Below are 15,291 nucleotides of genomic sequence, written 5' to 3'. Positions count from 1 at the left end.
CCTGAATGACCGTGTTTTATTCATCCCTCTGTCTCCATCACCTGGCTTTGTCCAGTGAGCACATATGGCATGTCAGGCACCATTTGTGGACAAAATGGATAGAAGCATGATTTCAGTAGATATTGGCAATTAGCACGTTTTTGTCTAGGCAGTTATTTTCCTTGTAAGAACCACTCCTTTCCCACTGTTCATGGCTCTGGAAAGGCTGATGGGGTTTGGGCCAATTCATGGTCTTCTGTTGATAGAGGGAGGGTCTCTTTGCCCTTCCCATGGGTGCTGCAAGGATATAGGTTTGGACCTGTTGGCAACCATCTTTCCTACATATGGAATAAATCAATGTGAAAATAAGGCCACATCCCAAGGGAAGCGGCATTGAGAGGTGGAGCAAAGACTGTACCTTGTGAACATCTTTGTGCCCCTGGATCTGACCACATCTGAAGCCAGTCCTGCCTTTGGATATCTTGGTTTTTGCTTTGCATTAGGATTCTGTCACTGACCCCTGCAAGTCTCCTGATTAATACAGAGATGCTGCCTGGGGGCAGAAGCCAGCCTGTGTTCACATTCTCCATCTTCACTGCAGCATTCTACGTAATACATGTTTCACGTGGTTGACTAACAGCCGGTGGGGCAGATTCCTTCTGGCCAAAGGCTCTAGCCTGAGAACAAAATCTATATGTATGTGGCCGAGATAAGACTATAAGGGATTGTTGAGGGAGTGGCCTGGGAATGGAAACAGCCTGAGCTGACTGAGAAGCGAAGATTCCCAGCCACCTGGGAGGGGCCTGTTCCTGATCCGCAGTGTGGCCTCTCTAAGCCTCAATTTTCACACTGTTTCACAGAGTGGCTGGGAAGTTCAAATAACAGCAATTAATTGGGTAGAAGTGTTTTATGAATGCATGAGTGTAAGGACATCCCTTTTACTGTCCCTGGAATTGGGCTCAGTTCAGGGACAGGGATCATCTCTGGAAGAGCAGCTACTGGGTAGACTGTCCCTAAGAGGGTCTAGGCATTGCTTCTTCTGTCCTCTCTGCCCTGGAGCCTTCTAGGAGAGCAAGGCCCCAGGGCTTTATGCAGCTCTTGCAGTGGGAGGATGGGGTGGGTGGAGCTCCTTACTCTTCAACAGGTCAAGCTTCGGGCTGGGATCACGCTTCAGCTCCCACTGAAGGCTGAGAATAAGAAAAGTTAGTCGCCAATCAGTAGACATCCTCTTGAGGCAGGCTGAGTGTTTACAACAGCAACTCTGCCCGATAGCAGTATCATCTCCATTTCACAGGGGAAGAAAGAAGCCCAGGCTTAGCTAGAAAGAGTGGTTGGGATTGAAAGTGAAGGCTTTTTTTTTGTTTTGTTTTGCTTTTTTATTTCTTTTTTTTTTTTAATCTAAAGACGATAACCCCCAAATTCCACTATTTTCCTTCAATAATAGCTTACCATTTAATACACATTTGTTAAATGCTGGGCCCTTGCCAAGGACTTTACATATATTATTTTTATTAGGCTTTCCAAATAATCCCATGCAGCAGTTATTTTTGTCCCTGTTTTACAAATGGGAAAGGTGAGGCTCAGGAAGGTAAGTCCAGGTGGAAATGCACTCAGTGGGCAAATGGTGGAGGCAGGTTCGCAGTCCAATCTGGTTGGTCCCGGGACTGGTCTTCTTTGGAATCTTGTTCCTGGAACCGATTCCAGGGGCCTCTTTCAGGAACCCAGGGCTCTCCTCGCAGTCTCTTGCTGCCCAACGACTTCCCTAAATCCCTTTGAGGCGCCGTGCCCAACTCCAGGCAGATTTCATGGCAAAGGCTGCCACCTTGTGGCCAGATGGCAAACCCAACATTTGCCGGGAGGAGGCGAGGGCTGGTGAGGGAGGGGCTTTGCGGAGCAGCTGGTGCGGCCTTGCTTTCGCAGGGCGGCGCGCAGCCACAGTGCCCGTTGCCGGTGCTGGGGGACGGCGCCTTACAGGTTGCCCAGCTGCCTCAGGGTGGAAGGCGGGGCTTGGGTGTGAGCGTGCTGAATCAGAACTTTCCTGGAAAGTCCCCATTTGTACTGATCAGAGGATCACTGAAGTAAGCAAGTAATCAGAATATCCCTTCTCCCTAAATGTTCCTCCCTGGTGTTTCACCTGGGTGGTCGTGGAGGAGGGAGAGGCGAAGGAGAAGAATAGTGCACGCCCTGGAGAGAGGATCCTTGGCCGGGATCCTGTTCTCGGTGTTCCACCCTCTATAGAATCTGTCCCCAACTCTGAGCAAGTTACAGAACCTCGTCTTCATTTCCCAAATCCGAGCCGGTTTGAGGAGCTCACCCTCTGTTCTGACCGTCCCAGCCTTCCTTCAAGCCCTCAGTCCAGACTGTTGCAGGCTCCCCCGGGGCTCTGGGCCTGCTGCCACTCTTCCCTCTTCACTTTGCAAACCCAAAGATTCCCTAATCGTGTTTCTCCCTATATACAAGAGCCACACTGAGGTTCCTCATGACCTGGCAGGAGAATGCCCAGTTTCTTAGCCTGACTCTTATTCTTACCTCATTCCCTCCAACAAACCTCATCTCTGGCCTTGCTCTTCCCGCTGAGCTCCAATCCCCTCCTCCTCATTTCTGGCTGCAGGTGAAACTCACCTACTCACGATCAGATCCTTCTTCCAGAGGTCCTGATCTAATTGGCCTGGGACCCGTGTCTAGAATGCTCGCCGGTGGTTCTAATCCTTAGCACCTATCCCGGCCTCTCTGAACTTCTCACCTGTCTCTTTGCATATTGCTTCTCCTTCCTGCTGCCCTCTCCTGCCTTGTCTGCCTGGCATTCTCTTACCTGCCAGTGCCGAGCTCAAATGCTCATGGAGGCGGGGCGCAGTGGCTCACGCCTGTAATCCCAGCACTTTGGGAGGCTGAGGCGGGCAGATCACCTGAGGTCAAGAGTTCGAGACCAGCCTGGCCAACACGGTGAAACCCTGTCTCTACTAAAAATACAAAAATTAGCCAGGCATGGTGGTGGGCACCTGTAATCCCAGCTACTTGGGAGGGTGAGGCAGGAGAATAGCTCAAACCTGGGAGGTGGAGGTTGCAGTGAGCCGAGACTGCACCATTGCACTCCAGCCTGGGCAACAGAGCGAGACTCTCTCAAAACAAAAACATAAAACAAAAAAACAAAAAACAAAAAATACTTGTGGAGAGAACTCATACTCCTGTCCTCTGGACATCACGTGCTTGCTCGTCACTTGTGTGCCAGCCCTAAGCCTCCCGTGCTCTAGTGATTGGCTTGTGAGTTTGTCTCACGCTTTAGACCATGTTTAATTTACCTTTGTCTTCCCAGCTTCTGACAGTGCCAGGGACAAAATTGTGCTTGGTGATTCTGAAAGTAGAATGCCTGAACAGATGTCCCTTGTTCACATGGCCAGTCTTCACGTTGCTGAGACTCTCAGCTTTCCAGATGTCACCCTTTCTGAAAAGACCTTGAAGCCATGGAGAAGGTCCACACACTGAAAGTACTTGTTCAAGTTCCCCAGACCTGGGAGAGGGGAGAAGCAGAGATTGCTCTTGGGGACATGAGATTTGAGGGAAGGTCTTTCTCCATCTCCCCAGCCGCCACATACAAATGTCTCCCACTGTGAAAATTGTCATGCCTCAATTTCTACTCTTAGAAAAATCAGTGTTCAGAAGAAAGATTTTAAAATAATAAAAATGAGGTTGGGCATGGTGGCTCACGCCTGTAATCCCAGCACTTTGGGAGGCTGAGGTGGGCAGATCACTTGAGGTTGGGGGTTCGAGACCAGCCTGGCCAAAATGGTGAAACCTCGTCTCTACTAAAAATACAAAAAATTAGCCGGGCATATGGGGGTGGGCTCCTATAGTCCCAGCTACTCAGGAGGCTGAGGCAGGAGAATTGCTTGAAACCATGAGATGGAGGTTGCAGTGAGCCGAGACTACGCCATTGCACTCCAGCCTGGGGAACAAGAGCGAGACTCCGTTTAAAAAAAAAAAAAAAAAAAGAGCATTTATTAAGTACCACATATCCATGATGCAGGCAATATCTCATTTAATCATCAAAGCAGCCATCCTTATCCCTGACCCATGATGGATCATTATATAAGTGAGAAACTTTTCTTCTGCTAACTTGAGTTTATCTCTTAACGCAGCGAATGATATTTACCTTAATTAGCACATGTAAACTTCCCAAGTTCCCATGTTCATTTAGTGAGTGGTAGAGTCAGGACTGGTTCCTAGGTGGTCTGACTTCAGAGTGCACGATCTTCACTAACCCATAGGCTGTACCGCCTTTCCAGAATTCTGTATCAGACAGTCTGTCCTGGTCATGCTAGGACTGGCCCAAGGAAAGGCGGGAAAGGATTTCTGCCCCATGTCTGTTTCCTTCTCCCTTAGTATGTGTTCGTGTAGTGTGTTATAAGAGCCTGGCCTGGGTGTAGCAGAAAAACCATGGATAATTAAAAGATGGTTAAACCAAAAGAGGAGAGTTTCAGGCCTGGGTGGCATTCTGCTGACATGTGGTTCCCTTTGTGATACACTATTTGCTCACCCTTAGGGTCTACCACCCTTTGGGTCTACCTGAGAGGCTGGATGGGGCAGAGAAACCACGGGCTGAGTGAGATCCCCTGGTTTCTGGCCTGGCGTGCACGCCCTGTCCTGGTGGGCTCTGGTGGCTATATCTACTGCAGGAGGATAAAACACAGTGACTGGTCCGCATGAAGTTCCCACCAAACCAAGATTTGAGTGGTCCTCATGACCCACCGGAAGCTGTTCTGTGAGCCTTCTCCAAGTAGTCCTGACACCAGCCAGGTTAAACAAGGCAGGCAGCAGCTGGACCGAAGCAGCCCAAAGACAGAGAAGCTGTCTTCTGTTTCCCACCCTCCTTCTGAAGGGAAACAGCCCAAACTCATGGCCCTGGGGAGATACCTGTTCACACGTGCATCCAGAGGGAAGTGCTCTGGGCCATTTCCGTTGACTGCTTGCTTTACTAAGTCATCACTGGCTCTGCTAGTGACGCTAGGAGGGCTTGTGAAGCCCAATACCTGGGTTCAAGCAGGCCAGCCCCGCCTCTCTCTTTCTTTCCTTCCACCTGTGGGTGATGGGCCCTCAGGAGGCCTCAGACTTCCTGAAGAGGGTTTGGAATTGGCCACAGCTGGGCTTGAATCTGATTCCACCACTTACCCGCTGGGTGATGGTGGCCTCGGATTTCTCACCTCCAAAGTGACGAGAAGCTCATGCGGGGCATGCATCCAGTCACTTTTTTAAAAACTAGCTTTAGCGGCCGGGCGCGGTGGCTCAAGCCTGTAATCCCAGGACTTTGGGAGGCCGAGACGGGCGGATCACGAGGTCAGGAAATCGAGACCATCCTGGCTGACACAGTGAAACCCCGTCTCTACTAAAAAATACAAAAAAACTAGCCGGGCGAGGTGGCGGCGCCTGTAGTCCCAGCTACTCGGGAGGCTGAGGCAGGAGAATGGCGTGAACCCGGGAGGCGGAGCTTGCAGTGAGCCAAGATCACGCCACTGCACTCCAGCCTGGGCGGCAGAGCGAGACTGTCTCAAAAAAAATAAATAAATAAAATAAAATAAATAAATAAATAAATAAAAACTAGCTTTAGCTTAGGGTGATGGCCTCCTTGGCCTCCTCCTTCATCTCACCTAGGTGACCACATCGGCTTCCCCTCCCTGTCCTCCACACTGCAGCCACAGCACTTTTTATGAAATCAAAACTCAAAACTTTCTGTTGCTTTTCATGTTAAAAAAGAAAAAAAAATGGCCGGGCGCGGTGGCTCAAGCCTGTAATCCTAGCACTCTGGGAGGCCGAGGCGGGCGGATCACGAGGTCAGGAGATCGAGACCATCCTGGCTAACACGGTGAAACCCCGTCTCTACTAAAAAAAAAAATACAAAAAACTAGCCGGGCGAGGTGGCGGGCGCCTGTAGTCCCAGCTATTCAGGAGGCTGAGGCAGGAGAATGGCGTAAACCCAGGAGGCGGAGCTTGCAGTGAGCTGAGATCCGGCGGGCGACAGAGCGAGACTCCGTCTCAAAAAAAAAAAAAAAAAAAAATCAAACCTCTAACTGTGTCTTGTGAACCCTGCCAGCCTCTCCGTGCTCCAGCCTGACCACCCACCTTCTGTGTCCTTTTTTTTTGTTTTTGGAGATGGAGTTTCGCTCTTGTTGCCCAAGCTGGAGTACAGTGGCGTGATCTTGGCTACCTACAACCTCCGCCTCCCAGGTTCAAGCAATTCTCCTGCCTCAGCCTCCCAATTAGCTGGGATTATAGGCATGTGCCATCATGCCCGGCTAATTTTTATAATTTTAGTAGAGATGGGGTTTTGCCATATTGGCCAGGCTGGTCTTGAACTCCTGACCTAAAGTGATCCACCCGCCTTGGCCTCCTAAAGTGCTAGGATTACAGGCGTGAGCCACTGCGTGTGGCCTATTTTCACTTCTTGATGCCATGCTTTTCCTACTGTCTGTCCCCTCCTGCCCATAGTTTCATGAGGCAAGGGCCCATGGGTGTCTACTCACCTCTCTTACCCAGAACTTAACCCAGGACGTGGCACGAGGGAAGCTCTCAAGAAAATGTGAATGAAAGGTGAGGACAAACTAAAATATTGCATGCCGAGCCCTTAGCATTATGCTGGGCACCAAGTAAGCACCAACAAATATCAACAGTTAATGATGGTATTATTCTAACTTTAGGAGTGATGTAGAACAAAAATTTTCCAAACCAGCAGTGCTTTTCTTATTGGGTTGTCCCAAGTATGCAAGATTTGGGGTAAGTTGATGTAGTCTGGAAAGAAATATGAAAACACACACACACACACGTCTCCCAATGTGGTGAATGTTCCCCTTTAATTTCTGCCAGCATCTCTCAGAACTAGAATGTGGTTGCAGGGAGGAGCCTGAATGTCCCAGGAGTGCTAGAGGGATCCATCCATGCTTGGGCAGGCTCTGAGGGTCCTCACTGCCCACCCACACCACATGCAGGCTGTCCACTTCTGCTCCATGCAGAGAAGGGGCTGCAGATGCAGGCAGAGTTAGCTATAGAATTGGGGAGCACAAAGATATCTCTAATAAAAGCTCCTCCAGGCAGGGCTCAGTGGCTCATGCCTGTAATCCCAGCACTTTGGGCGGCTGAGGCGGGTGGATCACCTGAAATCAGGAGTTCGAGACCAGCCTGGGCAACATGGTGAAACCCTGGCTCTACTAAATATACAAAAATTAGCCAGGTGTGTTGGTGTGCCTGTAATCCCAGGTCTCCTCTACTCGGGAGGCTGAGGCGGGAGAATTGCTTGAACCCAGGAGGCAGAGGTTGCAGTGAGCCGAGATCACACCACTGCACTCCAGCCAGGGCAACAGAGCGAGACTCCCTCTCAAAAAAAAAAAAAAAAAAAAAAAAAAGCTCCGCCAGGTGTTCAAAATACCAGCTCAGCCTCTGCACGTTTGGGCAGCTCCTCTTTTTCTCCAGTAATGCTGCCTTTTTCTCATCTCAAAGCATTTCCACACAAGACCAGTGTCCACAGGAGTTTTAGAGACTTTATTTATGTATAAACAATTTAAACACTTTGCCATAAATTATCTTTGCCTGTCCCTAGTCTTTGCTTAGCAGCAAATTAAAATTAATATAAAAACTCGATGAACAATTCATACATGTATATTACAAAAAAGTTCCTGTACCAAAGTTCTTATTAGACTTTTTTTGTTTTTGTTTTTTTTTATTTTTAAAATTTTTTTTGTTTTTATTTTTATTTTTTAAATTTTCTCTCCTCGTGGTGACTGTCATGTGATTGTCTCAGTTTCTGGACCAAACAAACACACTAATAATTTTAACTCTGAAACAGTGATTGTGCCTTTCGGCTCATGTATGTACAGGGTGATCAGAAGTGGTACCTGTTAGCAAAAGTGTCACGATGCTGCACCTCTACCGAAACTGATACCCACAAACTACGGAATCTAAACAGACTACACCCTGTAACTGCGTATTACTGTCCACAATGGAATCTCCAAAGACGAAAGAGTATGAAATTTATCTGTAGTGATTATAGCCACCATTTTGAATTAAATTTTACACTCTGCGCTCAAATAAATTAGCTCAGGCCAGACTTAGTTGGGACCTGAGAGTTAAGTGCTGGATGGTATTATTTCGCTTTGATTTTTGATAGGAATTTCTTTTATTCCTTCATGTTTTTTTTTTTTTCTTTAAAAAGTATTTCCAGTGCTCACTCCTCCTCTTGTATCCCCCCCTCCCCAGGCGCTACACACAAATCACCCCCAAAGTCGTGTTTTAAATGCACCTGTATTTGCTTAAACGAAAATGTCGGAAGGATTTGTCCCACAAGCAGTCTGAGGGGTTTGTCCTGCAGCTGGTCTGGTGATGCTGGCCCTCGCGGATGTCTGCGTGTCGCTCACGTGTGAATGAGTGAGGTAATTGGATATGAGGCCTTCTTTCTCATCTTCGTTTCTTTGTTTATCGGTCCGTGTGTTTGTTTTATTTTGTTTTTGTTTGTTTTCTTCTTTGCTTTTTCATTTTTGTTCTTTTGTTCCTTTCGGACACTTTGCGTCTCTTTTCTGCGTAGACCCAGAACAAGTGGGTCATATTTTAGGGGAACTTGGAACATCGTGTGTGTCTGTTCATTCATTCGTTTGTTTTGTTTTCCTCGGAATTTTCAGCCGGGCTTTAGTCTACTTCAGGATGAGGGACTTCTCGCTTGGACAGTAGCATTTGAACTCAAAAAATGTGAGCTTTCTTGCCACTTGGTCTCCTAAAGCAGCCCAGCCTCAGTGCCCCTGTTAGGTCTTCATCTCCTTAGGAGAGGAGATAACAGTTACTCCTGCTGAGCCATTCAGACAAGGAATGGCAGCAGATTATTTTGTTACCTCTTTCCCATCTCATTCTGTCTTAAAAACTGGATGTTGCTGCTACTGTCTGCAAGCTCTGGGTATTGCTCCACGGGAAGCACGTAATATCCCTCGTACCCTTGCACACGCCCGGTGCTCAGAAGCTGCTGCTTCTCGCCCTCAGTCCACAGGCGGCTCCCCTCTCTCCCGTCCCTGGCTTTCTGCTGCTCCTTGGCCCAGGCCGTGCCCAGGGCCCTCTGTCTCGCCTGGTCCAGGACGCGGGCCTTCTCTTCGTCCAGGGTGTCGGGGGTGAGGCCATAGCGGATGCTGAGCAGCAGCGTGGAGTACTGGAACTCAATGTTCGTGAACCTTCGAGTCCTGCCGTTGACCAGCAGCGTGGGCTGGGACACGGTCACGTTTACCCCGCTCTCCAGCACCTTGCGGCCGATGGTGGTACCCAGCGTGACCAGGTCGCCATCGGCTGAGCCAATCTTCACAAAGTAGTGGGTGTCCTTGCCCTCGATGCTGTAGTGCATCTTGTCCAGGTAGTAGGCGTTGTTCAGCACAGACGCCACCTTGCGGCTGTCCTCGCTGGCGATGCTGGACACGCCCGTGGTCACCCGCCCTTCTTTGATGGCGAACATGATGCCTTTGCCAATGATGGGCGTGGTGGTGGCAAACCAGTGACCCGCTTTCTCTCGGATGCTGGCGTGGAGCTTTTTAGTAATGACCTGCCCTTCCAGAGCCATGAAGGCCTGGTTATGTCTCTCCGTTGTCTGTTGGACACCTGTAATGAGCTGTGGGGATAAGAAAACAGAGAAGGCTGAGAAGATGAGCTGGGCAGCTCACTCAAAAGGAGTCACAAAGAGAAAGGCTTGGAACTCTCCTGCAAGAACTAGTGTTGGGTCTGTCCAGATCTGAGCTGATGGAGTCCTACTTTTTGGAACTATGGACAGCTGGTTGATTACCAGTGCTCTGAACTATGGATGACTGGTTGATTACTAATGCTCTGATGGTGTGGCCTGTCCATCTTGCAATTGCCACTAACTAAAAAAAATGGTAAAGGAGGTTTGCCCCTTGCTGGCATGGGCACCCACGCCTACATACTTACCAGGTCAAGCCACCACTTGGGAAGAGCCCTGTTCTGCATTCTGATGGTTGGCAACTGCCTTGCCAGCTTTAGACCCAGGAACGTCCTGACACAAAGGGCAGGATGCTGATTTGAACAGCCTCAAACCCCACCACTGTAACCTAGATTTCCCGGAGGCCAATGACTTGGATATTCATTAACTTCCTCGGGTTAAGACCTTGCCACTCAAAGTATAGCCAGCTGCAGAGGAATCACTAGGACCCGTCCTGTTCAAAAAACAGAATCTCAGGCCTCACTCCAGAACAACTGAGTCAGAGGCTACGTGTGAACAAGATGCCCTGGGTGATCTGTGTGCATAGGAACAGTTGAGTAGCATCAGGCTGAGAGATTCAGGCTTCAAGGGCGAGAGGGAATATCCCCCGGCTTTAAGGCAGTTGCTTTGGATCCTTGCCCTGGTTCTGCAGGGGATGAAATCACCATTATCTCCTTGGCCTTGAGCTCTCCACTCGCAAATTACAACTTGTCTCAATTGGTGGTTGGGGGACAGGCTGGGATAATGGGAGAGGCTGCGTTTGGGAGGTAACGGCACTTAGATAAATGAGAGAAATGATGGCTATTCATCCACTGAGTGGTCCCCAAGGGGCAGGACTGAGTGAACGCTGTTCTCAATTACCCAGCAGCTCCTCCTTGCCTCTCTATAGTTACACAATCTGGACAATTATTCAGAGCAGCTGAGGCCTTTCAGACTTTGATAGGGCTGAGCGCCGGTTCTGTAGCAGGGGTTATCTGAACCCCTCCCATCCGATTGCAGCAGAGGTCTCAGCTGCACCCAGATGGAAACTAACCACCCCTAGGTCATCACAGAAAGACCCAAGCACAAATTATGTTCTGAAAACTCAATCCGTATATGTTTGGCCATAAAGCGCCGAGGTTTTATGTGGGGCATAAAAATGTTCTTTAATGGGACGGAAACTGCAAACCACAGTTTTATGATGTCCCATAAAAGCTGAAAGGGTTATGATCTTATAGGCAGTGCAGATGGTAGGTTGCTGCTAGATTTCTCTGTGCTGTTGTTAATCAAGGAGTGACTCAAGGGTATTCTACTGAACAGATAATGATACCACAATTAAGGCAATAATCGAAGTTAGTAAGAAATATGTGCTGTGCCAGACAGGTGACAGCACTGACATTCACTTTCCTGGGAAGTCTCAATGTGTCCCGCACCTTTTATACCCAGCTCCAATGTTTTCCTGCACTGGCATGCCCTTGGCTCCCACGAGGTTCTGTTTGCAAAAGGGAATGATGACAATCATTTGGATTCTTGGCAGGAACCTCCGCTTACCTGTCCATTCTCACTTGCTTGACTCTCTGACAGTTCATAGGGAGGAGGCACGAAATACATTTTGGCTCTTGGGAAGCCAGGAATGATGTTGCTAAGCTGAAATCCAAACATCACAAGCCAGCTTTTCACATCTATGGTGGAAACAAAAAGAAAGGTTTCTGAAATCACGATGGATGGAGAGCAGCAGCGGAGCTTAAAGAGAGAACAAAATAAAATGGGTGGCTGGGTGTAGGGTCCAAAGGGGAGGGGGGAAGAGTTCGTGACTATCTCCTGGGTCCAGACCCAGGGCTTCCATACATGGGTTTTAGGAAGTAGATGTCTTTCCAAACTTGGTCAGTTGAGAACCGCCATGTGGTGATTAAGAAGGCCCTTGCTCGAATAAGACAGATCTAGCTTCAAATCCCCTGGCTGTGTGACCTTGGGCAAGTCCCAGCCCCTCTCTGAGCCTCAGGTTCCTCAGATATGAATTGGGATAATAACTGTGTCAGTTTCATTGGGTTGTTATGAGGATCAAAGGAGGAAATCCACATAAAAGGATTTTCACAGTGCCTGGCACATTAACTGCTCGATAAATATCAACTCCTTTATTTAGCAAGTATTTAAGGGAGCATCTATCACAGGCCATGGAGCATCTATCACAGGCCACACAGTGTGTTTAGAGGCTAGAGATACAAGGGTGGGCTGGAGGGATAAGTGATGCTTATTATCGGTGTGCAAGCCTTTTGGACTGGGGCTGCTGCACTGAGGCTGGCTCACTATGGAAAGGGGTTTTGAAGAGCTGGACACAGATGGAAAGCAGAGTCCTCTGGATCCTGAGAGCCCTTTTCTCCAGCCTTCCTACTCTCTCTCTCTCTCTCTTTTTTTTTTTTTTGAGATGGAGTCTTGCTCTGTTGCCCAGGCTGGAGTGCAATGGCACAATCTTGGCTCACTGCAACCTCCGCCTCCCAGGTTTAAGTGATTCTCCTGCCTTAGCCTCCCAAGTAGCTGGGATTACAGGCATGTGCCACCACACTTGGCTAATTTTGTATTTTTAGTAGAGACGGGTTTCTCCATGTTGGTCAGGCTGGTTTCGAACTCCCAACCTCTCAGGTGATCTGCCTGCCTTGGCCTCCCAAAGTGCTGGGATTATAGGCGTGAACCACTGTGCCCAGCCCAGACTTCCTACTCTTTAAAGAGAAACCAAGAGAGGGCACTGGCTGCTCAGAGTAAGATCACCTGCCAGAGGTCAACATCAAGTCCTTGCATTGGGAATTATGTCACCTGCCCCAAGTGCCCTGCCCTCTGCTGAATGATCCAGGTCCTTAGAATAAGACTCCTTCCACACTGATCAACAGAGAGTCCTGGATGTCTGTGCCTCGAAATGCTCACATCTTCACCAACACCACCACCACGGAGTCCAGCAGGACTAATCTCCTTATGCTCCTTATCCCTGCTTATAATGGGCATCCCCCAAATCATGCCCAACACCCTCCAATCCCTTCCTTTCCTGCTCCAGCTTCACCTCTCCCCAGTTCCCCAAATACTTCTATTGGGCCCTCTGGAATTCACATTTGTATCGGAAGCCACAGCCCTCCCCACCGCCCCCACCACCTCATGTCTTCAATCTGTTTTCTAATGGTTCCTTTCCCTTTTTGCTCTTACTGAAACTCTTTCTGCCAAGAACATCGGTCTCCCTGCTTCTTCACCTGCAATCACTGGACCTGGAGGTACAAATGCATTTGTAATACAGGAGGCACTCGCTTGCATTTCTCAAAGCTTTTAGCTTCTGCTCCACTGTCATTCCCTCCATCTGTTTTCCTGAATTAATTCTTAGTGATTTCATTATACAGGTAGTTGCTCCTTCCAACATTCTGGCCTCTTGTTTCCATGACCTCCTCTCCTTTGATAGTCTTTTCCCTACTCACTCTCATGTTTATACTCTGGACCCTGTCATCCCCAATCATTTTCATCACTCCATCATCTCAATTTCATGCATATCACCCTCTGACCACTGCCTCAATGTTTTTGCACCTACCCTTTCTTGTAACAGGACAACTTTAATCCTTTAATCTCTCCCACACAACCCCTAGTACCTCCAATCCATCCCAAACTCCTTTCCCCGTCCATCCCTCACCTTCCTGGTTTTTCTTCTCTCCTTATCTAGCACATAGTCACTGGCATCATTCCCCTGGTGATATTCTCAGATCCCTTGCCCCTTTCTCACCTCACCACACTTGCTTGGTGAAATCACAATGTTGGTTACATCCAAGTCTTTGCCTATTCCATATTTGTACGTGTGCAGCTGAATGTGACTGGGGTAAAAATCATAACCATGCTGACCCGTGTCACTTTATATTCCCCAGCAGGAATTTAAAGCATGCTTCCCTGCTGCCTGGTGAGCTTACTAAGTTCCTTTACTCCATTCAACTATCCTCTCATTCTCCTGGACAATTTTACTCCTTCTTATCTCCTAAAATCCCCAATACCTGCGTCTCCTTCCTCCCAGTAGCTGACCTTACCTCCTATTCTGAGATAACTGATGCAGCCAGGGGACAATTTCCCTAAACTCCCATCACATTTGCCGATGGTGATGTGGCTACCAGCACTTGTACTCATATTTCTGGCTTTTCTCCTCTTACTCTAGATGAGCTGTGCAAGTTCAATCCTCCCCCTATGCACTTGGTCACACTCTTTCTTGCCAACTCAGGGACATCACTCCAGCAATTTTCTCTCTTACCCCACATCATTGATTTGCTCTCTCTTCCAGTGGATCAACCCCATCAGCATACAGATATGCAGCTTAATGTTTAAAAAATTTCCCCTCTTGCCCCCGACCACCCATTTCTAATTCCCCTTTGCAAAAACTTCTCCAACTCAAACTAATTTTCTATTCTCATTGTCTCTCATTCTTCTCCCCTTCTCCTTTGAATCAGGCTTTTGCCTCCACAACTTCCCTGAAACCACCCTTGTCAAGGTCATGAGTGATTTCCGTTTGCCAAGCCCAGTGTTGCTCTTGGTTCTCATCCTGCTTGACCTATCAGGAGTGTTTGACAAGTGGAACTCTCCTGCCTTTCTTTTTTCTTTGCTTTCTGGATGACACATTCTCTTGTTTTTTTCTTCTCCCACATTAGTAGCTGCTCTCTGTCTGTTTTTGGTTCCTCTTCATCTCCCTGATCTCTTAATGTTGAGATGCCCCAGACTCAAGTCAGTCTATGAGCTTCTTCTCTCAACCGTCTCCACTCAACAATCATGGTGATCTTAGCCAGGCTTGGTCCCCAAATGCCATCTACATGCAGATACTGACTCCAGAATTTGTATCTCCAGCATGGACCTCTTCCGGAACACTAAACTTGGATAGCTAATTGCATTTCAAATTTAACAGGTCCAAAACTGAACTCCTGATCTTCCTCCAAACCTGCCCCACCCACAATCTTCTCCATCTTGGCTAATGACAACCCCATCCTTCCGGATGTCATCCTTGACTCCTTTCTTTTTTCCATTCCCCACATCTAATCCATTAGTAAATTGTTTCCTTTTTTATTGTTATTGTTGATACTGAGTCTCACTCTGTCGCCCAGACTGGAGTGCAGTGGTGCCATTTCAACTCACTGCAGCCTCGGCCTCCCAGGGTCAAGTGATTCTCGTACCTCAGCCTCCCAAGTAGCTGGGATTACAGGTGCCCGCCACCACGCCTGGCTCATTTTTGTATTATTATTAGTATAGGTGGGGTTTTGCCATGTTGGCCAGGCTGGTCTCGAACTCCTAACCTCAGATGATCCCTCCACCTTGGCCTCCCAAAGTGCTAGGATTACAGGTGTGAGCCACCGTGCCTGGCCTAATCGTGTCCCTTTTTTTTTTAAAAAAAAGTAATGTAAAATTCATATAAAACTCACCATTTGAAAGTGCACAATTCAGTGGTTTCCAGTACATTCACAATGTTATGCAACCATCATTACTAATTTCAGAACATTTTCATCACCCCCCAAAGCCCCTCATACCCATTAGTAGTCATTCTGCATTACTCCTCCCACAAACTGCTTTCTGTCTGTATGGATTGACCTGTTTGGGACATT

The 15,291-nt window shown here is 48.3% G+C and overlaps 1 protein-coding gene across 15 annotated transcripts in view; it reads right to left on the bottom strand.

Moving 5' to 3' along the window:
- Nucleotides 1-8,427: 8,427 nt before the first annotated feature.
- TENM2 (teneurin transmembrane protein 2) overlaps nucleotides 8,428-15,291 on the bottom strand; it is a 1,286,794-nt gene continuing 1,279,930 nt past the window's right edge. For all 15 annotated transcript variants that reach the window (XM_045395034.3, XM_045395036.3, XM_005558468.5 and 12 more), the window contains 2 exons: nucleotides 11,240-11,370; nucleotides 8,428-9,604 (listed from right to left, as the gene is read on the bottom strand). In XM_045395034.3, coding sequence (XP_045250969.1) covers nucleotides 8,843-9,604; nucleotides 11,240-11,370 — 893 coding nt within the window. In that variant the 3' untranslated portion in view covers nucleotides 8,428-8,842. The remainder of the gene's footprint in view (nucleotides 9,605-11,239; nucleotides 11,371-15,291) is intronic.

The sequence above is a fragment of the Macaca fascicularis genome, chromosome 6 (genome assembly GCF_037993035.2).
Source record: "Macaca fascicularis isolate 582-1 chromosome 6, T2T-MFA8v1.1".
Taxonomy (NCBI): Eukaryota; Metazoa; Chordata; class Mammalia; order Primates; family Cercopithecidae; genus Macaca; species Macaca fascicularis.
Note: the sequence above shows the minus strand (reverse complement) of the source record. Positions and strands in the feature narration are given on the sequence as shown.